The sequence below is a fragment of the Euprymna scolopes genome, chromosome 27 (genome assembly GCF_053919585.1).
Source record: "Euprymna scolopes isolate OS-2025 chromosome 27, ASM5391958v1, whole genome shotgun sequence".
Taxonomy (NCBI): domain Eukaryota; kingdom Metazoa; phylum Mollusca; class Cephalopoda; order Sepiida; family Sepiolidae; genus Euprymna; species Euprymna scolopes.
In genome coordinates this window covers 23,691-50,000 of record NC_136508.1, presented here as the reverse complement: position 1 = coordinate 50,000, position 26,310 = coordinate 23,691, and the positions used below count along the sequence as shown (strand labels likewise).

The 26,310-nt window shown below is 33.7% G+C and overlaps 1 protein-coding gene across 1 annotated transcript in view; it reads left to right on the top strand.

Moving 5' to 3' along the window:
* LOC145248631 (TLC domain-containing protein 5-like) overlaps window positions 1–26,310 on the top strand; it is a gene marked incomplete at its 3' end in the record, with an annotated part of 51,969 nt that overhangs the window by 1,973 nt on the left and 23,686 nt on the right. The window contains exons 3-4 of the mRNA XM_080110308.1: window positions 9,432–9,648; window positions 17,787–17,882. Of these exons, the coding sequence (XP_079966434.1) occupies window positions 9,462–9,648; window positions 17,787–17,882 (283 nt within the window). The remainder of the gene's footprint in view (window positions 1–9,431; window positions 9,649–17,786; window positions 17,883–26,310) is intronic.

The window sequence follows — 26,310 nt, the reverse complement described above, 5'->3', positions numbered from 1 at the left end:
CCATGCGCAGGCACCTTTACCATATATATCCATAGTCTGGCAAAATCGGAGGATGCTACCATAAATGTGTTTGTGTGTATAATATATATATATATATATATATATATATATATATATATATATATATATATATCTTTTCTTTGGTGTCCTATAGTCCTATATGGCAAACTCTTTAATGGCCGTCGTGACTCTCTGAAGAAGTCCCTCGGTGACTGCCACATTGACCACCTCCAGTGGTCTACTCTCGCTGCTGACCGTGTTACCTGACGATGTACTGTCCACCAGGCTGTCGCCTCCTTTGAGATCTCCCACACAGAGAATCTGAGTCTGAGGGAGAAGCGCTGCAGGAGAAAGATTCGGGAAGCCTCAGCAGCAACACCTGACGTGATTTTTGACTGCAGCTGCTGTGACCAAACCTGCTTGTCCCGCATCAGGTTGGTCAGCCACAAGCGTGCCTGCAGTCGACGTGGGAAACCCCCTTCATAGAATCTTTGTTTGTGAAATACTACCAAGATATATATATATATATATATATATATATATATATATATATATATATATATATATATTGCTAACGTTCATCCATAACAAGGCATATTGACACTTTTTGTTTTTACATGGAAGTCACCATTTATCAAGGCCTGGAAGACACTCGGAGATAAGGTTTATTGCGTGTACAGAAATCAATGGGATAGTATCGTAGTAATTGTTAGTATTGGAGATTTGATAAAGTGTCTTACTTAAGGGGGCGGTTCATGAGGAATTTGTTTATGTTGGACTTGAAGACATCCAAATTGTAATCAGGTGGGAAACAGGCAGACGAAAGAGAGTTCCACTGGCGAGCACTTCTAAGAGAGAAACTTTGTTCATGGAATCTACGTTTTGGTTTTGGCACAGTTAAAGAGTGGGGAAAATTTTTGACAGTGGTTTCAGCTAGACGGGTGTTTATTGTGAAAGATTGGTGAGGGGGGACCAGGGATTGGAGCTCAGACAAGCACTTGCCATGGAAGTAAGGATAAAACAAAGACAGGCTCGCAACGTCTCTTCTGTAGGAGAGCGGTTGCAGGGAAGAGAAAAGGGCATCCCCCAGTAAGCCACAAAGTCTATTTTGTAAGCTGTGAAGGCAGGATAGGCTGTTTTAGCAGCTCCTGCCCAGATGTGGCAGCAGTACTCCATCCTTGGACGTACTTGGCTTTTATATAGATAGAGAATTGCATCAGCAATGAGATATGTTCTGGAGCGGTGGAAGGATCTTACCATTTTTCCAGCGACCTTCGCAACAGACTTGATGTACGTGTTCCATTTCAGGTCATTTTGCTAATCGGTACATCCCTTGTATGTATATATATATATATATGTATATGTACATCTATGTCTATACATATATGTATATATTTATGTATATATATAGATATATTTATGCAAATATATATATATATATATATATATATATATATATATATATGTAGATTTGCATATATATGTATATATAGATGTGCATGTATATGTATATAGCATTACAAGTTGATTTCTTTCTTTTTAGATAATTGTTATTTTATCAACTTGCATGAAAAGAGCTATAAAACCGTTTAAATTATGCAAATGCCATCAGTAGTTCAAAAGTTAAAAGAATTTGAAGTGCCAAAATTTAGACTTTTCTGTGGACATTTTTCTTTAGAACAAGTGAATTAATTACGGACCTCAACGTTTCAAAAAATTTGGTAATTTCGCCACCATTTATTTATTTTTCAAGCTATTCTCATGAAACTTGGCACTCTTATGTAAAATTGTGTGCTCTCTCTCGGATTATGCAGTTAATCTGATGTATCTCTTTACCATAAGCCATGAATTATAAATTCAGATGTACAAATTTCAATTTTTTTAACTGGTGCATGGTATCATACAGTGGGTGTCTATTTATGAACAAAACTATTATAGTGGTATTTAAATATAGCTTTATTGAGAATAGGCATTTTCCTGCCACCTCACCAAGGGAGAGCTTAATCTTGGGTGTAGCCATTGAATGCCTAAACAGCATTCATGGCCGGTATTTACTACTCCCTTCAAATAAAAAAACAATTGAGTAGATATGAATTAATCTTAGAAATAAATCGAAGAAAATTTTTCATATAGATTTTGGATTTCTGTAAAAGATGGAAATTCCCATAGTCGACCAGAACTTATGCATTTTGGGACCAGTCCAATTTTCAATTTTGTAAATCCTATCTGGCCCAAAATATACCCCTATTTTCTGAGATGCAACCATAAATCGTACTCTACATGAATCCTCGATGTAACTTTCACAGTCCCAGGATATCAGGAATCCTGATAAGCACCAACTATATATTCACCAGTTGATGGTAATTTTTGTCATTTCTATTGTTGTTTTACTGAAAATTCAATTATGTAAACAAAGAAATAAAACGGTAATTTTTTTACCTTGTTTCCACCTTAACATTTAAAATGATTACTTCTGTAGGTTTTAGAGTATGCTGAAAATGAATATCGCATTTAAATTTTCTGCAAATATGTAGTTTACCGGATATTAAGCAATGCCATTTCTTATGCTATCGCTGGTGGCTATCTTGATATGCACAAACGCAATCCCAAGAAACTATGCACAAACGCGCATACCAAGATGGCTACCAGTAATAACGTAAAAAATGACATTTCTTAATATCCAGAAAGCTACTTATTTGCGGAAAATTTAACTGCGATATTCATTTTCAGCATACCCAAAAACTTTACAAGTTAGTGTAAAGTCGAACAGAATGAAGGAAGAAAGTGACCACGTGTCTGCGTGTGTTGTCTTACCTGCTGGGAGGATCACAGGGAGCGCAGAAATTAAAAATGGCCACTGTGGTTTTTGTAAGATTATTGAGCGATGACGTCAGGCCTCACGTGACTGTTTTTCTGGCCACCGATTGGCTGATGACCAACGCTTGGACAATAAAAGGAGTATGTTCAGAAGATCGACGACAGTGTGTATCAACTGCATCAGTGTGATTAGAAGTTTGACGTGTGTGTTAATCAACTGCCGTAGTTGCGAAACGAATTCAGGTAGTAATTTTAAAGAAAAAAGTTAAGGTGGAAACAAGGTAAAAATTTACAAAATGCATCACAATGAAATTCTTTATTGAACCGCTTAATTATTATTATTATTATTATTATTTACATATCCTAAGTGAAAAAAAACGGGTTCATTTTACAGATTTAAAAAGTGGTCTTGACTATGAGTTAAAAATAAAGTCAAGTTTCATGATATATTTTTTATTTAATTGTTAGGTGAAAGTACAGAATAGTTAACAAAAAACACCCTTCCTTTCCCATGTTAAGAAAGAGTTTTTAAATAATGTTATTATTTCAGCATGGTAGCATAAGTGCACAAATATCTTCTATTTGTTATATATATGTATGTTTTTTTTGACCACTTAAAAACACAATTTTACCTTAAGTACAAGTTAACACATTTACTTAGTACATTTTGTTGTTTTTTAACACTTTTAATACATGTTTACTAAAAGCGTTAAAAACAACAAAATATTATTGTTTGGAAATCAAATTTGAAAAACCTGAAAATAACTTTTTAAATTGACAAACTCAGATTAAAAAATGACTAGTCTAGTAAGATGGAAACAGAAAAACAGTTTTCTTTTTTTAAGAGAATACTTTAGTCAGCTCAGCGCATTAGTGCTTAGTGAGCCATTTTTCTGTTAAACGGATTTGAATTTCTATAAAAGATAACATTTCAAAGAAATTTCCGCACAATTAATAATTATCAAATATTTACATATTATACATGAAAATAATTCTGAAATTATTATCTATATGAAAATGGATGATATATGCCGATTTATCTTATCAATTTTGAAATATTCTTTGTCAACTTTGCTTGGTCGTAACTTTGCTTTCTGTGGTCATAAAATGAAAATCAAAGTCCAGTAGAGGTAGACTTCTATACTAATATAGCCTGTAAAATTTCAGCCATATCCAATCAAATTTAACCCCGCGCATGTGTATCCAAACGTAACGTATAAAATGTAAACATTGAAAAAACAGTTTCCCTTTTTGTTGTCGTCATTTTTTACCGTTTTTTCATTTTTAATTTGGAGCATAAAAATATTGAACACATAGAATAAAAATAAATTAACATCATTGGAATGCTTATTATATTCTCATTTCATCAATATAATTCTTTTTAAAAATTGACCAACAAATAAAAAAGATATGACTTGTTGAAGCACACCAGATATGTAATATTGTCGATGGGCATGAAAATACAGTATACGCTTGTAATGCTAATGTATTATATATATATGCATATATATGTATATATATACATACATACATATATATGTGTGTGTGTGTGTGTGTGTGTGTGTGTGTGTGTGTGTGTATAAAAGTTCTTCATAGGAAAGAAACCGCAGCATAAACATACTAAAAGGTTTCATGATGCACTGAGGAATAAATTTGTTAGTTGCTGAAAGTTGATCTCAATAATTGAAATGTACAAACTGTGGATCAAAATCATTGAATAAAAGTAATCATAGAAGGATGCAGAAAGTTTGAATAAAAACATGTTAAGCATGCAGTATTGAAGCATTCTCTAAGAAAGTAGGATTAATCCGCAGTTCCTTCTGACTTTCAACAAGAAGTGTAACGCACAATCTGTGGTAGATTTATTTTGTCTAAAGTTGGTTTGGTGAACCATGTGAAGTCACACAATGTAAACGAAATTGGAAATTAAGACGTTTCAATTATACCAGTCATCATAGGAGCAACTGGGCTTATGAAAAAGAACTTTAAAAAGTACATAGCAAGCATACCCGGTGAACCAAGTGCAAGTGAAATACAAACGATTGCACTGAAAGGAACGGCTAGAATCCTGAAAAGATCTCTTGGTTGGACTCACTAAAATAGGGGTAAATGTCAGACATCTGGTTGGATGTCCCATCCCCTAGAAGAAAAAGTTTAAGAAAAATGAAAAAAAAATTAGGGAAGACTAACAATTATATGAAGATATCCTGCCATCTAAACCACCCAAGTATTGATGTAATATCTGTAGATTATTCTGTAAATCAGCAAGCAGGTCGACAAATCATTAAATGGTGCCTAATGAAGTCCTCCCACAAGCATCACATCAAATACGGGCAGGTTCCCATTTTAATCCATTAATGATTATGTCAGAGTGAAGCTGTGTTGAAGAGCCACATATGTGCACATGGACCTATATCAATCTGAAAAGATGGCACTCTTTTGTCATAAAGTAACAATCATCATGTATACATGAGTATGTATATGTAGTCATTCTATCCCAACAGAACACAAGATTTTAAACACAATATTCCATTGTCATTGATTATTTATTCATGGAACTCGTGATGCATAGCTATAATAGAAATAGAGAAGCTAGATTGTCCTGTAAAAACTCTCACAAAATAATTATATTTAAATTATTACTTAAGCACATTTTCTGATATAAATAAAAAAAATGGTGACATCTTAACATATTTCAATAACACTGAATCAATATCTTCCACTCCCAAATATTTGCTTGTAAAATTTCTAGCACACTCATACCCAACAAATATTATCTATTTCTTCTTTATATTTTTTTCTAATGTTTTCTGATAAAAAACGCAGGGTATATATTTTATGCTTCAAATATCACTAATCATTCTCAAAAGTCATTTTGTGAAACATCTATGGAATACCAGACAAATCTCTCTATATATGTAATTATTTTTTAGATCTACATTTCGTCTTAATTAAAACTCTTCAGTGTGATTTTTTTTTTTTTTTACACAGTGATCACCACTTATCAAGGCCCGGAAGCCACTCAGGGATAAGGGTTATTGCAAGTACATTACGTTAGTGTGGAGATTTGATGAAGTGTTTAATTAAGGGGGGCGGTTCATTAGGAATTTGTTAACATTGGACTTGAAGACATCCAAGTTGTAGTCCGGAGGGAAGCAGGCAGACGGAACAGAGTTCCACAGGCGTGCAGTTCTAAGAAAGAAGCTTTGTTCATGGAATCCGCGTTTTGACTTAGGCACAGATATAGAGTGGGGGAAATTCTATATAACTGCCCTGTTGACCACATGATTTAAACCGCCAGACTGAAATCACATATTCCCTTCATTCATCGTTTTTCACCATGGCTATTATAACAGTTGTATTAAATAGAGAATAAATAAATGCTATTATTCTTTTAAGCAAATATATAATAAGTCGCAAGAGTGTGTCTTCCCAAAGCGGAGAACTTTTGCAATATTGCCTAGTTGGAAGCTTTTAATGCTTTTCATTAACAGTGCTTGTCCATAAAGGTAGCTTTAGTGATGGTATGATTCCAATATTTTCCCCATTTCTTCCTCAATTGGAGGATCACAATTGAATCATGCAAATGACTTACTGTATAACTGTAAAAAATATTTTGAACTTCATTCTAATTTTTATGCTATACATTAATGAAGAAATAACCTACATGTAAAAATACTAGAAATACACAAATTAACTTGCTCAGAAACTGTACTAACACTTTCTTTGAAATTCTAAGTAAAATGGTTAAAGTGTCCTCAACAGAAAGGTAATCAAGCGTCAATAATACACTGAAATACTAGAATGTTTTTTTCAGATAAAGTATACAATAGATGCTCAAACCATGGTATTCATAAAGAGAAGGACATTCCAGTGAGTCTTGATTTTCTGTTGATATCACCGTAATTGGCGCTAAGCAGATAAACAAGATGACTTGAAAGAATTGGAAACAAGCTATATTTGGATATATAATGGTAATAATTTGTCTGAAATTATTTCATTTTTGATCTAGTAGTAATTTGGCATTTTAAAAAGGATTTGTTCCTGTCATTTTTAAGTGACTTGAAGGTAAAACTTATCTCTATCTTATATATAAAAGACACTTTGTGTGTGTAAGATCATTCCCTATAGACTTCAAAGCGATTATGCTGTTTTTTTTTTTTTTGTTTCTCTTTTTAATTTCATGCAAATGTACTTTATGTATCTGGGAATGTTCTTAGATAGGTTTTGTATCAGAATGCTGCCGATAAGTATCAAAGATTGAAAATATACAATTAAAGAAGAAACAGTCCGATTTTGAACAAAGCCTAATATCACAAGTGTATTTGAGAAGTTTTATCACTACACAAGCAGAAGTGTCTGGTACATAAAATTAACAGTAGGTTCTTTGATCAGATGGGTGCGTTCAAAACATGTTTCTGTTCAGAGCAGAATTGAACCTTGATACTTGACTTTTGCATTTTAAATTTTAATTCAAACCATTATATAAAAAATAATTTTATAAAATCAATAGTATGTTCTCTACAGTGCAGTGTATACTACAATATAGTGTAGACTAAGTTACTGTGGGGAGACATGTGACACTTCCTCTTGGTGTACTACAGTAGACCCTTGACTAGAACAGGCAATCAATCAATTTGATTGACAAAATAGGTGATTTCACCAAATCCGATGACAATAAAAGTATTGGAAGTGTGAAACTTTTGTTGGTCCGCATTCAATCCTGGGCAATGTCGGGTCTCTCTGCTAGTTTAAAAATAAAAACGAAAATATAATAGCAGGAAAAAAATTTCCTATTTGAAAGAAAATACAAACAATTAAAACAAAATATTAAAGTAAATTTTGATCAGTCACCATAATCTATTAATATTGTTAGTTTATTGTTATTATTATCATTAGTAGTAGTAATAATATTCAATAGTAAAGGTTGGGGTATGGAATTTCTTCAGTTAATCTAATTTCCCAGGCAACGTTAGGACATAGATCATCTACTTAAAAAAAATATTAGGTTTTCTTCTCAGGTCTTTCAATATGCTTACATGTAACTGCCTCTAAAAGGTAGAATTTCATTTGGAGAGGGGGGTGTCTCGTGTACTTCTTATGTAGGTATAATTTTCTTTTTAATTTGAAAAAACTAATGTTTTTCCTTTGTATATTGTATCCAAGATTTTAATAAACTGATTCTGACTTTTATCTATATTTTTAATTTGTGCCATTTGTTCCTATTTATCTACTTGTGCCATTTTTACTTGATCCATTTTTAATTGTTCCATTGTTTACTCAAATTCATTATTATGATCTATAAATTTCAGTTTTACTGATCGTCTCAAGTCAATGAATATTTATTATTTTATCATTAGTACCAGCAATGAAAAATTAAATTCTAAAATAATAATGAAAAAAATAATTTTTGAATCTGAAATTCTTCTGATTCTGATATTAATTCTGATACTCCAAAAGTTCCAATGTTTTTTTTATTATTAATGAAGGAACTGTTGACACTGTGCAGAAGGAAATACACAGGCTGCTGTTGTGGACACTAGGCAGTGTGTGATGGGCTCTTTTCCAAGCCTCATCATGGTCTATCAACATTAAGAGAAGAGACAATAAGAGCAACCTTTATCATGAAACTAGCCAGGCATTTTGAACAAGACTGCCTTACAAATGCACCAGAAATATAAAATAGGCCTGCTGCAGAGATGGCCCAAACAAGTTGCCAGAGGTACACCAAGACCTTCTGTTGCAAGAGACTGGAAAAGTGGGTCAGCCAGTGACATGCCAAGTGTTTTCTGAATGAATTGATCTAGGAATGTATGGATAAGGAACGCTCTATGAAGTGGTTTTAAAGAGGATCGCTCCATTGTAATCAAGAGAGGATTATGATAGCTGCCAAGATCAGGGTTTGATGATCAGTACTATTGGGAAAATGAGTGGTTACAGCAGTGATAGTGGATGCAGGTTCTGGGCCACCTAAAATCCAGTTGTAGGATTCTATTTGAGGATGGCTGCTGTACAATGAGACACTGTGAAGTATGTAATTATCTCCACTGGGCCATCTGTGGAGGGTGGAATATCAAATGTGGAAGTGGGTACTGGGGATGTGTACCAGAAGAGGCAGTTGGAGGTGGGTGATGCACCATCCATTATGACAGTGTGGTTTCTACAGCTATGTACTTAGAAAATGAAGCTATTAAACAGTAGCATGTAACAAGAAGAAAGAAGCAAACCTTAGTAGAAATTAGTGTCCTCAATGATGAGAGGAAGAAGATAATGAAATACCGAGGTCTTATGTACAACATGAAAAGAAACTAGAATTTTAGGAAGATCTCCATCATTCTAATAATTATAAGAGCAACATGACTCATGAAAAACGAATTTAAAAACTACTGGCAAACTTACACGGTGACCTAAGTGCAAGAGAGATACAAACAATAGCACTTAAATGGATAGTTAAAATATTAGAAAGGTCTCTCAATTCGAATGTATGAAATAGTCAGTGAATGTCTGGCATCTGGTAAGATGACTCATCTCCAGCTAGAACAAAATGAGAAGAAAAAAATAAAAAATAAATAAATATATATATATATATATATTTTTTTTTTTTTTTTTTCCAGAATCCACTTGTTGTTGTTTTTTTTATAATCATGTTGCTGCCAGTGCTGTTGGCGAAGACATTATGGACAGGTCTCTACTTTTCAATTTGTTTTAAATGGCCACAATATGGATATGAATGGTCTTGTCGTTTAGTGAGTGCTCTCCATGGTATTTTGGTAACCTGTCTCTCAGCTTATTGTGGTTTTATACAAGGACCCTGGCCATTCACTGATCCAGGTAAGTTTTTCTGTTTGCTTTCCCTTGTTAAAGTGACCTTTAATTTATTTCTTTATTAAAATGAATTCAGTAGTTTTGTCTGTTAAACTGGTTTTTCCTTTTTATTTGTTTGTAACTGGATATTCTTTTTATTTGTCTGTTAAACTGATATCCTTTGGATTTTTCTGCTTAGCTAGATTTTTCTGAAATCTTTTAACTATTTTTCTCATCTTGAGTGTCATTTATATAAAGTTTCAGTCGATGTAACCTCCAACCTTCTTCAGCTGTATCTTGTTGAACTCAGGAATGTTTTTGTCGAACTTTGGAATCTAGACAGAATTTTAAAAAGAACCCTTTGTTTACTTCATGGGGGTAGCATGCTGTTGTACCATCACTCGATAGAGGTCCTGAGTAATTTGCCATTGTATTTTTTAATTGCTTTATTGCTTTATTATTAATCATTTAAACCTTCAACCCGCAGAAGAATATCACTTTACACTGCGTGTCAAATTATTAATGAGATAACATTTTTTTTACCAGTTTCAGAAACTTACTGGTAGTTTCGTATCAAAAGCTTTTGAAACATTGGCAATGCTAAGCTGCGCGTACTGTGAAATTTTGTACTGTTCCGCGCAATGTAAACAACTTGCCATGGTAATTGCTGAATCCATGGTATTTGAAGTGTGTTAAATTATTAACAAGGAAGTTTGTTTCATCAATAAAATGGGTCGTAAAAGTGGTTTGAGTAGTTCTAAAAAGAGTACTATTACAGAACAGCTAGCAAAAGGTAAAACTACCCTCGAAATATCGAAAATGATAGCAAGGTACCATCAAACTGTGAAGAACTTTGTCAAGGACCCTACAAAGGTACATAAGAGAGCTGTTAAGGTAAATCTAGAGTTGTTTAACACCGTTCTCTACTTCAAATTAAACATGAAGTTATTAAGAACCCTGGACAGACAAGTCGAGAAGTCTTTGACTAAGCTGGATTGAAGAATGTCTCAAAAAGTACTCAATGTCATCTTCTGAAAGAAGTGGCAAAGTCTGTTAAGCCTGTAACAAAACCTCCATTAAAGCAATATCACATACAAAACCAATTGAAATGGGCAGAGGACAAAATGAAAACGGATTTTTCCAAAGTTTTGTTCATGGATGAAGTGCGTGTCTCTCTTGATGGCCCAAATGGCCTGAGCAAGGGATGGGTCCTAGATGGATGTTTAAGGCACCAACAAGGTGGTGGTGGGAAAATGATTTGGGCTGGGATTATCGGAGGTACTTTAGTTGGCCCATGGAGAGCCCCAGGAGGCATAAAAATGATGTCAGATGCTTACATAGCTTTTCTGGATGAGCACTTTGAACCATGGCTAAAGAAGCAAAGGTTGACGTTCAGAAGAACCATTATTTTTATGGATGATAATGCTCCCTCGCATGCAGCAAACAAAAGCAAAGAGTATTTGCAACAATTGAGGTTCTCTGGGCTATGGAAGATGGAGTAGCCTGCGAATTCACAAAATTTGAACCCAATTGAGAACCTTTGGAGTATCATGAAGCGACGCCTCTATGCAAGTGGATGCCAATTTAAGAGCAAAGATGAATTGTGGGATGCTCTCCAAGAGGTATCGCGAGGAGTAACTGTTGACAAAATCATAAATTTGACTAATTCTGTGAACCAACGTCTTTTACAAGTCATTCATAAAAAAGGATCGCATATCCTCTACTGATTATGTCAATGTAGAAATTGCTATGTAGTTATTGTGTTCTAAGCATTTTTCCTAGTTCATTTAATGTTTGAAAATTATTTCCATAAACAAGTTATGGGTATATTGTGTTTTTTTCTCAACCACGTTAATAACTTGACACATTGAAATCAACAGATATTCCTATCTTCTGCCATACATTCGCTAATACTGCTTTAAATACTTTTATTTTCTAAGTGGAGTAGCTCAATAGTATTGTAAGCAATTTCTCAAAGTTTCATGGATTTTTATTCACTCGTTCCTTAAATATTTTTAAAAAAATGTAAACTACTTAATAATTTGATATGCAGTATATAACTGATTCTTCCAAGTACTTTAAACATTGTGCCAAATGACACTCAAGATGAGAACAGTAGACCGAAGATTCCAAATATTGCAAATAACAAATCCTCATCTAAAAAAAAGTCAAAAGTGTAGATTTTTCTGTAGTTTTGTTTGTTTTTTTCCATAAATTTGCTGTAAACTGGATTTTTCCATAGATTGGTCTGATAACCATCAAGTTTTCATTCATAAAAGAATAAAACCCTGATAGAGAAAAATATAAAATTCACTTTAAATGAAAAGATATTAAAACTTCCAAATGACAAGACCAGAATTAAGAAATTACATTTAATAAATTTTGCATAAAACATGAGTTTTTGTTCTTTTATAATAAAAATTAATGCAGCAAATCTGAAATGAAATAAATTGTAGCAGTATCTTACCATGTTAACATATTTCATATGTAAATTATTCTTGAAAGCAAAATTCATGGCCGTGTTTCAAAAAAGAATATATACAAAAAGCTACAGACTAAAAATATGATGATTAAGCCAGCTTGTTCTTTGTGTTATGATTGGTTGTTCATTTTTTTGTGTGTGTAAGAATCTCTGCCTCTCACAGTAACAAATAATGCAGCCCTCACGCTTGTTCGCTTCCATTTATGATGTAACTTGGACTAATATATCTGGTGTTGGTGTTTCCAGCTTTTGCTAATACTCTTAGGCCACTGGCATTGACAAAGTTTCTGCTCCCCAAAAGAAGACTGGTGGTGTCAAATCATCTCCATTAACCAGTCTCTACATCCCCCATGTGTTAATTGTTCAAGAAGTTCGAATTGGGAATGAGATGTACATTTACAAAAACAGACAAGTAAGGTATCAATAACAAATATTTTTAGTAATTCAAAAAAGTAAGAATATATATTTCCAAGAAACTTAAGCTTACAATCAGGGTTTTGGAATTAGAGTCGGAGGGAATCGGAGGTTTTAGTTGGAGTCGGAATCAAATTTCTAAGGACACTAGGAGTCGGAGTTGAAATTTTTTATCTGACTCCAACTCCTAAAGTCCAATAAATTTATTTTTTTACATGGTTTTCCTATTTGTTTTAACAGTTGCACAATTTAGCGGTTTTTGTATGGTTTTGGTTTTATTTTTGGAGATATATATTTTGTACTGTACTACAATGCTTCTACTATCAAGATTCGGTCCATCGGATCACTGCAAATCCTGTCTGGACAACTGTTTTCATTTTGGTTGTGGCGTCACACAGGATCAATGAAAATTCTGTCTTTTTTTTTTTTTTTTTTACATAGGCGTCACCACTTATCAAGGCCGATAGGCCACTCAAGGATAAGGGTTAAAGAGTGTAGAGTAGTCAAAAGGACAATATAGTAATCGATAGTAATGGAAGTTCGGTAAATTTGTTAACTTAAGTGGAACGGCTCATCAGAAACTTGTTCACGTTGGACTTGAAGACAATCATATTATAGACAGCTGGAAAGCAGGAAAACGGAAGACAATTCCACAGGCATGCAGTTCTAAGAAAGAAGCTTTGATCATGAAATCTAAGTTTAGGTTTAGGCACAGATAAGGAGTGGGGAAAATTATTGATAATGTTTTCAGCTAGTCTTTGGGTGAGATCACTGGATTACATGGATAACAATCAGATTGTAATCTGAAAGTTATCCAGTTCCTGAAACAAATGGAATTTGGCAATTCGATTTGTGGAGATTTGGTAAATTTGTTAACTTAAGTGGAATGGCTCATCAAAAACGTTTGCATTGGGACTTAAAGATGGCCATATTGTAGTCAGCTGGAAAGCAGGCAAACAGAAGACAGTTCCACAGGTGTGCTGTTATCCTCTTCTGATGAGAAGCGTTTAGTTTCAAAATGCCATGGCCTAAAGAGGTTTCCCTTTCCCTATCCCTAAATATTGTATTCCCTTTTGAACTGATAGCATAATAAAATTTTATTGTAAATTTTTTCTCCCTTTGTTATCTTATAAGATAGTTGATTGTATATGTGAGTATATTTATCATACAAGTGAATGTTAAATGTAAAACATGGTATACATGAAAAATATCTATAAAATGCTTTCTTAATAGGTGTGGGAGGCTGGTATATGGATCTGCAGAATAGATTTCCACATAGGGGTCAAGGAGTCGGTAGTTGGAGTTGGAGATATCAAAGGAATCAGAATCGGAGTTGGCATCCTAGGAATTCTAGGAGTCAGAGTCAGACTTTTATCATCCGACTCTGCAATCCGACCCTGGTTACAATAAGCAAAACTGTTTTCACTGTGCTTCTATACCGAGTTTGGATTCCAACTTTGACTGATATAGTTTAATGGACAGTTGGTGATAAAATGTTTTTGTATAGATAGGTGGAGAAAATCAATTCTCTTGGCAAAGGTAACACAGCAGTTTCTTTTTTTGAGAACTTCATAACTTTAAATCTCCCAAACTCTAACTAAAACTGATATCTCATGTAAGGATCCTGGCTCATATATACCAAACTTTCATTATTCAGGCATCTATCCATCAGTATTCCAAGACTGACTAAAGTATGCCTACTTTTTATCAGCACACATACTACCAAAACTGACAATATTACCACTATAACCATCAAATATGACTATCCTAGGAGTAAACTTCAGTGCTTTTATGCAGCAGTTGTTAAAAAGAAATCAGCCTTATCTGGAATGGGGGGGGGGTAGAAACTAATATCTTTTCAATGACTTTATTTTGAGAAATTCAAAGGAATAGTTTATCAGTACATTTTAGAATCTGAATGTTATATGAATCTCTAAATATACCAATTTTTTGCAATTCTATCTGCAGGGTCTGTCACTTTGTTATATGTGGATCTGATGCATATAAACCATTGCTTAATTATTTTACTTAATTAGTTTTAACAATACACACTACTTGTAAAACATCATTAAAACTGCATTTTGGGAGAATCCATTGGAAAAACTCATAAAATCCTGTCAAATCTTACATCAAATAAAGGGAAATTGATTTATTTATAAGTTTATTGTTATTTATGTTTGTATGACTTTTATAACTTTTATCAGTGAGATTTTATGAAAAAAAAAAAAAAAGATAATTATTGTAAAACTGAACATGAGTAAAAAAAAAAAAAAAAAAGCAAAATTTTTTTTAAATTTTGGCTTGATGCTGGGTTGAACAGAGCTGAGAGAGAAAAGATAACGAAATACCAACTTTTTATGTATGACATAAAAATATTAGGAAGATCTCTATCATTCCAGTAATTATAGAAGCAACTAGACTCATGAAAAAGTATTTCAAAAACTACCTGGTAAATATATCTGGTGAACCAAGTGTAAGAAAATTCAAATAATTACACTTGAAGGGATCTGCAGAATTTTAAAAAGATCTCTAGGTTGGAATATCTGAATTAGCGGATGAATGTTTGGCATTCAGTAGGATGCCCCATCCCCAGTTTTAACAAACTGATCAGAAAATTTAAAAAATAGAAATCCAAAATTAAAAAAAATAGAAACCCAATTACAGGAGACAAAACCGGACATATTTTCTAAGTGAAACTGGCATAGGGTCGACCACTTCCCTAGATGAGTTCATAATTAAAGGATACTCTAACTTTTAAATCGGACGCCCAAGATCACCATGGGCATGGAATATGTGCCTACATTAAAGATGGATTTCCGTGTGGTAGGGATATCTCCAGAGAAGACCCTAATTTACCTTATATGTGCTTCCGGGTTGCACTTGCTTACACCACCGCATTTATATTTGCCCGCTATCGCCCCCACAACAGCGGGGTTACTATCTTTAAGAGTATATCTGAAAAAATTGACCACATCCTGTCTGTCATCCTTCGGCTAACATTCACATCTGTGGTAACTTCAATGTCCATAATGTGGAATGGCTGACCCACTCAAATAAGACAGATGATGAAGGGAGGTTCTGTCATGATTTCTCTATTGCCTATGACCTTACACAGATTGTTAACAAACCCACCCGTGTAACCGATACTACCGGTCAGCATGCAAGCCTTTTAGACCTTTTTCTCACAACTTCCCCTGAGCTATGTTCACTTTCCGTTCTATCTCCTCTGGGATCCTCCAACGACTCCGTTGTATCAGTTAAGATAAAAATGAAATGTAATAAGTCTTCAGACGTACCTCTCCACCATGCTGTATATCGATACTCTATGGCTGACTGGGATAACTTCCGTACATTGATATCTGATCTACCTCTGCATTCCATGTTTAAAAAGGATATGTCCTCTATAGTATCAGACCTGACTGAATGGTTAATTGTAGGCATAGACCGATTCATACCATCCAAAAAATTCCAACAAAAACCTAACAGCCAGCCATGGTTCTCCCCAGAATGCGCTGCTGCCATCACACACAGAAATCACCTTTTCTATGGAATGTAATAGATGTACTGAGACTAAAGCTGCTTTCAGGACTGCCAGCATCCACTGTAAAAGAGTAATAAAAAATGCAAGAGAGCTATATTCTCAGTCCATTAAATCCAAAGTAGCTAAGCAGCGGCTTGGTTCCCACCAGTTTTGGCAAATAGCAGGCAGGATCCTGGACAAAGGTGTGCGTTCTATCCCAACCATCATCAATGAACCTGAGGTCATCTCGTCAGCATCAGACAAGGCCAAACTATTTGCCAAGAACTTTGCAGCTAATTCTACCCTATGCGACGGAGGTCATCAACTCCCTGTATTTTCTCCTAAAATACACAACGTGCTATGCAACATACAAATATCTGTGCATGAGGTCACCAAGCTAATTAAGAACCTTGATTCCAGTAAAGCAACTGGCCCTGACGGCATTCAAATTATAATGTTGAAAAAGCTTCAACCAGAACTTGCCCCCATACTTACAAAACTGTTTAAGCACTGCCTTAAGAAGTGTTTTCCAACACCCTGGCAAACCTCATCAGTATGCCCTGTATTTAAGAATTCAGGTGATAAATCATCTCCCTCTCAGTACAGACTAATAAGTCTCCTGTGTGTCATGAGTAAGTTGCTGGAATCCATATTAAATAGAGAAGTAGTCAACCACCTCAGCAGAAATAACCTTCTTAGTGATATGCAATATGGTTTCCATTCTGCCAGATCTACAGCAGATGTACTAATGGTTATATCTCATAGGATTAGTGAATCTCTTGACAAAGGCTTCCTTTCTAGGGCAATTGCACTTGACATATCAAAGGGTTTCGATAAGGTATGGCATAAGGGCCTACTCCACAAGATTTCTAGCTAAGGTATAACTGGAAATGTTTTTTCAATTTTTAAATCATTTCTCTTTGATAGGCTCATAAGAGTAGTGGTTGATGAGCAGAAATCAGAGGCCCAGAGTATTAATGCTGGAGTCCCTCAGGGGTCCATCCTGGGTCCAACTCTCTTCCTGATCTACATCAATGATCTCCCAAAACACATACTTAAATCATTTGTTGACATCTATGTTGATGACATGACCATCTATGGCAACACATCTACGGCCGTAAATGACAAAGTTCTCTTTGATTCTCTCTCCTCTGATCTTGAGCACGTGGTAGAGTGGGAGAAGAGGTGGCTGGTTACTTTTAATGCATCTACAACCAAGCTCCTATCTTTATATCATCAATGCGCTGATTCCCATCTGTCATCAATTGAAATGGATGGCTCTCATTTAGGAGAGGCTCCATGTTTTGACAAGCTTCTGGGTTTGACCTTTACTCCTGATCTGAAATGGAACACGTACATCAAGTCTGTTGCCAAGGTCACTGGGAAAATGGTGGGATCCTTCTACCGCTCCAGAAGATATCTCACTACTGATGCAATTCTTTATCTGTATAAAAGCCAAGTACGTCCAAGGATGGAGTACCGCTGCCACATCTGGGCAGGAGCTGCTAAAAACAGCCTATCCTGCCTTGACAGAGTACAAAATAGACTTCATGGCTTAGTGGGGGATGCCCTTTTCTCTTCCCTGCAACCTCTCTCCCACAGAAGAGATGTTGCAAGCCTGTCTTTGTTTTATCGTTACTACCATGGCAAGTGCTCATCTTTGATCCTTACTTGAAGGCAAGATAAAATACTGAATCTAACCAAAAAGAGGCTCATAGATTGATTGTAAATATTTTTGATTGATTTTAGGTGGACCAACAACACCATTGCAACATGTCACTGTTGTCACAAGCATGGGTTACTTCATATTCGATTTTTGCTGGTGTATATATTTTCATACTGAAGGTGAGTCACTTGTTTATTTGTTTTATATTTAATAGTGATAATTACTGCCAGTTGCGAAAATTATTATTATTTCATGTATCATCATAAAACATCATAAGGAGATATAATATTTTATGTATACTTCAACAGTGCTTAATATATACTCACAGAGTTTAGTAGGTAATGAAAATATATATAGTAAGTTATACAGAATATTCTATGTTTCTTTGCTGTAAGATATATATCGTAGTAGTAATATGAAAATATATCTATGGCAAATAAGCTACACAGTGGCGTCCATATTTCTAAGAAATCATGCAATTAAAGGCTACTAAACTCTTGCATATAATGACCAGTTTAAGTAAATACTGGAAATATATACACAATATATTATATCACCTTAATATTGTATGTGTGTATGCATGAAATAATATGTATATAATGATTGTATCGCTGTAGTTTCCTAGATGTAAATCCACTGAAACAGGTGGTTAACAAAAAGTGCTCAATGACAAGTAGAGCGTAATAATCGTAGTATGTTTATTTATACAAACATTATTGGCTGTATAGTTGCATACATGTTTCTGCTACAATTCTTTGGTATCCTCAGGCAAGATGTTTTAACAATGAAACAAGATTCTGAATCGTTATTCTTTTATACAAAGTTCCTCATTATTTGAAAAGGAATTGAAATCCACAAAGGAAAAGATGGAAATAACTGAATACAGAATGGATATAATGGGTCAGTGATCAGGTGGGGAATAGGGGGCTTAAAATTTGGGAGGTAAAATTCCTTGTATAAATTCTTATCCACATTATTTTTCTTCTTTTATTATTGTTTACTATTTTTATTACCCTCTTTCTAGATTTTATAAATGCCAAGGTCTGGGACTTATTGACCACTCTCTAACCTGATAACCTCGCCCTAATGCCACCCAGTAATTATAATATGACATTGACTCTTAACATTTCCCTATATATACATTAAATAATACATGTGTATCTACATTCAAAATTTTATATACAGATACAACACAGACACATAGACATATACTCATATACTTATGTATTTACATTAATTTTTGTACCAAATAGATTATTAATTTGTAAATAATGATTTACATATAACACTCTAATTTAGATAAGAAGAGTGAAGAGCATTATATTTCAGATTAAAATTGCAGTGCAACAATTTAAATTACAATTAAAATTCATTTTTATAAAATTTGTTTTCTACATACTACTGGTTTAATCTTATTTATATGACCCATTATTTGTATTATCCATTTTATTTTCATTGCATTGGTGCTTTAAGAGAGAATCTATTATATATATATATATATATATATATATATATTTGTTTACCGTTTTTTGGGAAAGAATTCTAATAAAGTGCTCAATTACAAAGAAATAACCTTTTTTCGATATAAGAGCTTAATATTTATTTATTTAAATGTTTTTCTGACCTTCTATCCATTTAAATAAATAGATAAATAGATAAATATATATATATATATATATATATATATATATATATATATATATATATATATATATTGTAATATAATAATTTTCAAAAATCCAAAATCAATTCTCCTTTGTTGGTAGTTTATTACATTTCCAAAGGAAAATTATTACACTATCGTTTTGTTTGCAACTAACAAATCAACAAAATGATGTCTTTGTCATATTTTAGTGGTTTACTTATCAAATGAGTTCCTTAAAAAAAACAAGAAAAACATTATTTTGAACACCTTACATGGTTCAAATAACTGGCACACATTGCCAACACTTTCATTGTTATGAAGATGATTTTCATACTGTGTTTATCCTAATTTGATTATTTTCGTATCTCAGCGGATATTAATTATTATGTTGTTTTTTTTTAATTTTTTTGTTTTGTTTTTTGTGTATATCATCTTATTTATATTTTATTTCATTATTTATTTTACCACGTTCTTGTTCTGTTTTTAAGTTATATTAATTGTTGTATTTATAATGTATGTTGCCATTAAAATACTTTTTATACATTCAAATGTTTACCATTAAATTCAAAACTGCACATTTAATTTCTTTTTGTTTACTTATGAGAAGGATTGGTTTGATATTTAAAATTTGATAAATTTATTTGGTAGCCTTAATCACTAAATAAATGTTAACTGTTATATTTATATATATTTAAAAAAATTTTTACATCGATTTGTTTACATTGAACATACTAATTTGATTATTTGATATAAGTTTTTCCTTTAAATATTTTATTAACAGTTTAAGGGAAGTAATTCTGTTAATTTTTCAAATTAAATATAATTGAACTTTTTATTTGGTTGAATCTGAAGTTATTTATTTATTCGTTAAATTGTTTTTGTTATCAAGCTTACACTTTCTAATCAATATCACATTATGGATATTCCTTAATGTTATAAATTTAATATTGTAGTCATTTTTAAAAATTATTTTTAATCTTTTTTTTCCTTTTATAATCCTAGATTTTTTCCTTTACTATATTTAATTGAGGTCTAATTATGAATATTTTCTGATCCTAATAGAGATTAGATTATTGAAGTAAAGCATATTGATCATTTAAGTATATTTCGATTTTTATTAGTAGATTTATTTTCTACATCAGGAAAAATATTTTCTGTTTGCTTTCTATTATAAATTTCCATATACAAGCAACATGAATCAATCCATTTACACTGACTGAATTATTTTATCGTCAAAATAGTTCTACATTTTACAATAATTTAATATTCTAAGTTAAAAATTGATTTAATATATTTATCTACAGTTGTTAAAATTATTGTATCGAAATGCTTTCCGTCCTATCATTTCCACATATTCCTTTAAATTCAAATCTTCCTCCTATCTCACTTTTTCTATATTTTATAATTTGCCTTCTATTGATATTTCTCTGTGTATGTATTATCAAATGTAATTTATATTTATTAATGTTTACCTAACTATTGGTATGGTTAATAGTTATATTTGGTTCTAATTTAATATGCTTTATTTCTTGTTGTAAATTATTATATAATTCTAACTTCTGGTATAATTTATATTAACATGTTGTTGTGTTAGCGTTCACCATGGGGTTGGTTGAGCCAGCTCCTCCAACTGAATTCTCTGCATCTTGTATAGATGCCACCCAGGCACATCGGTTTGGAGCAAGTCCAGCTATTTGCAGTTCCAGTGGCACAATCCGTAGAAACAATAACACAGGAGCAGATCAGCATCTTGCTTCACCGTGTTAAAAACCATGTTTTCGGCTGACCACTGCATCATTTCTTCCAACCCTGGAGTGGAACTGGATTGATGGTGATATGAATGGCATCATCTGGTTGCCAGTGCAGAGTGTGACCAAACAATCACAGACATCTTAAAAGGAGGGTCTGTTTGGGGGATGGTATTCAGCAGCAGGAACAGATAGTGGTGTTTGGGATGAATTGGTGGCAGCGAACCCAAAGGATTTGGTGTAGACATTGGCAGTCAAAAACTTCCAGTCTGTGCAGGTCACAAATCTGTACTACCCAGGTTTCGCATTCATATAGGACAAGGGTGCAGATAAGAGCTTGGTATATTCAAACTTTTGTACCGAATTTGATTTAATTTCTGGACCAGTCAGGTGTGAAGGCAGCAGAAAGCAACATGGGCATTGTTGATATGGTTGCTAATATCCTCTTAACCTTGGCCTGTTGTGGTGATAATAGGACCCATATATTTAAAACATGGAACCTCGTCAAGGATTTCTCTGTTGAGGTAAATTGGTTGTAAATCATTTGGGGAGAATCCAGCCACTAGTAATTTTGTCTTTGTCACATTTCATTCCTATCTTTTGAAGCAAAAATTTGCATCTGAGTAACTGCTTGAATATCATCAGAGCTTTTGCATAAGATAGCTATATCATTAACATAGTCGAGATCAGAGATGTGTAGGTCATGGCTCACTTGACACTGGGGAAATTGGCTAGAGAATTGGAGGTGATCCAGTCAATAGCATAGTTGAATAGTGTGGGTAAGAGAGCACAACCTTGATGGACTCCCAAGTGTATTTCAAAGAAGTTAGACTTTTGACCGTATGTGCAGACTTTTTTTAGTTGGGGCTAGTTCTGGTGTCATATTCTCTCTGAAACCTTTTCAGTAATATAGAAGCAAAGATTTTGGCGGCAACATAGATGAAGCTTATTCTGCAGTAGTTGCTGCAACAGCGTTTGTCTCTTTTTTTTTGTTGAAAGACCAGGGCCCACCAAGTCTAGTGCATTTTTAAAGATTTCAGCAGGGATGCCATCCTCTCCAGCTGCTTTGTTGTTTTTTAGCTTTTTGATGACATCTTGGATTTTGTCCAGCATTGGGATAAAGTTGTCATAGTCGTATGTATTTGGGGTGTTAATCAGATTCAGTTTCGAGGTGTTGCTATCATAGTTGAGCATCGCAGCGAAGTGGTCACTCCATTGTTGTATGTGCTTATCGAGATTGGAAATGGGTTCTCCTTGCTGGTTTAGGATCACCTCACTGCTTTCTTGGAATGGTTTGGTGCTGGACTGGAGATCACTTTAAAGCTTCCTCGTATCCCCTATGGATGCTGCATGCTTCATATCTTCGGCAATTTTTGTCCAGTGGGCATTTTGTCAGTCCTTGCAGAGTTTGCAGTCACTCAGCGCAGCTGGTGGAAGTCATTGCATCCAGAACAACGGGTTTGTTTTGTTTTGTTGGCAAGCTCAATAGTGTGGCCAGAGATCGTTCTTTGCATGCCATCTGGTTTTACCCAGGGTCTGTTGGGTAACTTCATTCATGCTGTTTTTGATGAACTGTCAGATATCCTCAGCTGTGGACACTTTGGGTTGAAACGGTTTGATATCTAGAGCTTGAACTCAGCTTTGATCTCCTGGCATTTGATTTGTGATATGCCCTATTTTGTATTTGATTTGTGATATGCCCTATTTTGTATTTGATTTGTGATATGCCCTATTTTGTACAGCGGTTTGTGGATGGGTTGGTTTTTAGGTTGAGGCATAGCTTTATGTGGACCATCATATGATCGGAGCCATGCTCATTGCCGGTCTCTGCTCCTCGTTATGAACGGCAGTCTGGCATGCTTTGAGGCTCAGCGGGTTCTGATGAGAACATGGTCGATCTGGTTACAAGTGACTCCATTATTGGAGTACAAAGTGATGTCACTTGGTGGATGCTGGAAATTGCTGCTCAACACTGTCATCTGGTTTACAGCAGCAAAGTTGATGAGACGATCGATGTTCAAGCAACTGTCACCAACAGCAAAGGGGTCAACAATATGTGTGTTTGGGACTCCAGGGCCGGTGCAAGTGTTGAAGTCACCTGCAACCTTTAAGAAGTCTCTTGCTGGAATACTATCCATAACAGCCTGCAGGCTATCATAGAAGGTGTCTTTGGTGACATCATCAGCATCAAGAGTGGGGTGTACACAGCCACTACACTGATGTTGAAAAAGGCACCTCACAGACAGACACAGGTAAGATTGAAGAGATTGGCTCCTAGATAAGGAGAGCGTTATTTGCCTGATCATTTAGGACTAATGCCACACCATGGCGACTGGATCCATCTGTAGGACTGCTGTAATAAAGGTTATAAGATGCGTCATTTTGATATATTTTGAATGTCTTGTTGCCATGATCTGCAAGACTGACCTCCAAAAGAAAGGCTATATTGACGTTGTACTGGTGGAGGGAATGTGCTATCAGTACTTGAGTTTCATTGAGTTTCAACATGCACACATTCCAACATACAAAAAGATGGACTGATTTAGGTCTAATAATCCCAGTTTGCTGACTAGGCACTCGCTGCGCTGAGACAGAGAGGGTATTGGTTTTCACCAACGCTATAACAGGAGTCATAGTTGAGGTAGAAGTAGAATTCATTTTTATTTTTAGGAGGAATTTCTAGAGAATATGAAATTCGCAAGTGGTCCCCAACCCCGCATGTATATTCTTGTTGAAGGAGGTTGGCATTTGAAGCTCGGTTTTAAGGCACTCAACATTTGTCTTTCACACCCTCCCATTTGTATGGGATAGAAGTTTGACTGGCATAGGTAAATCTGTTGCACATGCCTATATTGGCTATTTTGTAGACCAGCAGGAGCGCTTCCTTGCGACCCAGGCCAGGCAAACTAGACCTTTTTGAAGCATGTACTTGTTTTCCACAGATGATGATGAATGATACAATCAAATAGATTTAAACATAAATAAATAAAAACAAATCCAACACATATAATTAGAGCAAGGATTTATCATTGCGGTGTTATGTGTAAAGTTTAAATTGAAGAAGCGTTTAAAATGGCAGGAATCCTCAATGATCATGATGATGGTGATGGTGGATACAATAGATTTAAACATAAATGAATAAAAACAAATCCAACACATATGATACGTAGAGCAAATGTTGAAATTATTATCATCACTTTCAATAAAGGTCACTTCGACATATAAAAACGTTACCAATACAAAGATAAAGAAAAGCAACAAAAAAAAAAAATGAAAAGAAAAAAGACTTGATGGATAGAAATAAACAAATAATTTTTTTTAAGAAAAGAAAAAAAGAAACTTAAAGCCAAAAAACGTTCTTGAGCTATCTGCTGCTAAGATTTTGTTCTGAGCTACAAAAAAAAATCCCTTGTGTGGTAACAATTACGAAAGACAGAAAGAAAAGTTGAGAAGCCCTTTTTTTTTACTTACTGCTATAATATGAGATTTCAACTAACATAGGAGTTTTTTTCTTTTAGAAAGGTTGAAATACTTTAGCAAAGTCGAAAAAAGTTTCCTCCCTTTGTTTGCAATTTAAGCTTACATTTTGTAATGTCATTCATTTAAAAATAAAATCCTCTCCAGTAGATTAGTTGAAATATCTGCAGACAAAGATAACTTATTATCTGAAATAATGTTCCGAGAGTGTTCTTTTATAGCAAGGAATTTATTTCCTCATTTTCCTGAAGGAATAATCTGAAAGAAAAGTACATATAGTTCCTTGTACAACAATGTTTTCTGACAACATCAGCAGCAGTAAAACAAACTCAAGAGAAAGGAAGAAGAGGGAAAAAAGAAGAAATATATCCTAAAAAAAATTTCTAGACAAAGAGTCATGAGTTGCAGTGTTTTGTGCAAAGTTCAAATTGAAGGAGCATTTAAAACAGCGGGATTCCTCAATGATCATGACGATGGTGATGATGGGTACAGTATATTAGCATGTGTATGATTTTAAAAATTTCTCAAATAAGTATTCTCTAAATCCTTGATATTGATTAGCAAGTTAACTTATGTTTAAGTTGTATTCTAAAAATATGTAGTTATTATTATGATTTCATGGTGTCTTAATTTTCAAGAAAGATGTTTGACAACATGCAATTTAATGATTTGTATCAATTATCCATACTAACTTCTAATTACTGAAAATTTTCAAAGGTTTAAGTTGTGTTCTCCAAAAATATATGGTTATTATTATGATTGCATGGTGTCATAATGTTCAATTAACATTCAATTAAATAATTTTTTTTTCAATTACCTATAATTGCTACTAATCACTATTTTGTGACTGAAATGTACAGCTTAAACTTCAGTTCACTTAATTGGATTTTACTTATAATTCAATATGTATCATTGCTTCAAGATTTACTGGTTTATATATTTATCTTAATGTATGATTTCATTAGATAAATATAACTTATTTTTCATGTATACCTATTGTATATCAGCATTTTTCAGTCGATGGAGTTTGTCTATTCTCATCTACAAACAGGTAGGACTTTAAAACCATAATTTATTATGGTCTTCAGTATCTTACCTACCCGTGATAATTTCTAGTTGTTTTAATTCAGTAAAATTTCTTAAATTTGATGCTAATTTTTTATAGATGGTTATATAATCTTATATGATTAGAATATATTGTACTTAACATTATATGTTTAATTTTAGGATTCAATATTAGGTTAATTTACTGATATTTATTTGTTATGAATAGAGTTTATGTAATAATCTGACAACTGACCTACCTTCCAAGCATCCCTAATTTACTTACATTATTGTATTTAATCTGGTTTAAGGCGGGATAATTAATATCTATTCCTGTGTAAGCACACTTAAATAACATCTTGACACTTATTTAATGAATCTGCCTTAGATGTAAATGTGGTAAGTCTCAAGAATACACAGGTTGCAACTTTTTGCTTTACTCGGTTTGTATTTGCTCGCCCTACCAAGTATAGACCATTTTAGTTCATATTCAATTTTATTTTTTCAGAATTTCTCTTATTCAATCTCCTAGGGAAGTTAAATTTTTCTTATTTTTCTTTTTATCATTCTATTCATACTTATTGTTATTGTTATCTTCATTATTGTTGTTTTCATCATTAGTAGACATATTTTCATTTTCTGTAGTTATCTTAAAGGATGTTAAGTGATTATAAAATCTATCCTTAAACTAGT